General features: G+C 46.7%; 1 protein-coding gene across 1 annotated transcript in view; it reads right to left on the minus strand.

The window, feature by feature from the left end:
• Positions 1-683: 683 nt before the first annotated feature.
• Positions 684-1,239, minus strand: part of LOC147440767 (uncharacterized) — a 1,056-nt gene continuing 500 nt past the window's right edge. The window contains exon 1 of the mRNA XM_086483337.1: positions 684-1,239. This exon is cut by the window's right edge and continues 500 nt beyond it. Within this exon, the coding sequence (XP_086339463.1) occupies positions 684-1,239 (556 nt within the window).

Consider the following 1,239-nt stretch of genomic DNA (forward strand, 5'->3'; position numbering starts at 1 on the left):
AATGCAAAAACAATAAGTACCATCATCCTTGCGTACTAGGTGAGGCTCAGACACCCAGTCACTACTAGAAGGAATGATGATTCCGTTCTTCAGCATATCTTGGACTGCCTGATCGATCCTTTCCTTCTCCAAGGGAGACCTACGTCGGGTTGCCATGCGGACCGGAGGAGCATCCCCTGTGTTTATGACGTGCTGACTGGGAAAGTTGGTCTGTGAGGTTTGAGAAGTTGGTTGAAACAATTTTGTGAATCTATTCAAGACTTTACGGACCTCATGCAAACGGATGTGAGAGTTTTCCAAAGCGCATAGGGTGTGTGCGACAGTGAGGTTTTGTTGGGAACATAGAAGCATTGGTATCGGCAGAGAGTTGGGTTAAATCAACTGTTGTGAGTCGAAGTGTAAGCGGGCCCTGGCTTTCAAAAACCAATCGTAGCCTAGAGTCATGGGAAACAGCTGGTTGCTTAAAACATAAAAGGAATGAGTGAACTGTTGATGAGCTAGAAAGAAAGTACAATGGGCTTGTGTATGTGAGTGGTAGATCTTTTGATTATCGCCAAACAAAACTTTGATGGGTGGTGTTGTGGATGTGTATAACCCTAATGCTTGGACTAAATGTTCACTAATAGAGGAAATACTGCTGCCTGAATCTAAAAGTATTTCTTGAGGTGTGTTTTCTATATGGGCTAATGTGGAACACACCGTGCGGCTTGAAGATGCGGCGGATTGAATCTGCGGGCGATGCTCTTCCACCAGCGTCCCGCGTAGATGTTTCCCGGCAGCTCGGTGAGAGAAGCAGCATCTGCAAGTTGTACTTGGGCATTTTGGTGATATTGTCGTGCGTGAAGTTGTCTGCAATGCCGTCGAACATGACCATAAGTGTTACAATAGAAACATTTTGGTCGGCCCTGTGCATCACGTGGAGGCAATGCTCTGTGAGAAGTCACTTGAGAATTCTGAATGTCAATGTCCATGGGCATGGGATTGATGGAATTGGACTCCACTGGGTGGCGGTGTGTAATCGGCTGAGGGACTAAGGTTATTGGAGCATCAAGGCTTGCAGAGGCTTCAATCCGCTGTGCGATTTGGACTACAGCGTGGAAAGAGGTTGGACCTTGATCTCGAACTCGTATGGAGATGTCATGACGGAGGCGAGGCCAGAGGAAAAATAGTTTCATGTCTTCAGACATTGTAGGATCCTCCCTCAGCAACAACTGATTCAGTTTGACCGCAAATTGTGCG

This window comes from Adiantum capillus-veneris, chromosome 15 (assembly GCF_014529385.1).
Source record: "Adiantum capillus-veneris isolate H3 chromosome 15, ASM1452938v2, whole genome shotgun sequence".
Taxonomy (NCBI): domain Eukaryota; kingdom Viridiplantae; phylum Streptophyta; class Polypodiopsida; order Polypodiales; family Pteridaceae; genus Adiantum; species Adiantum capillus-veneris.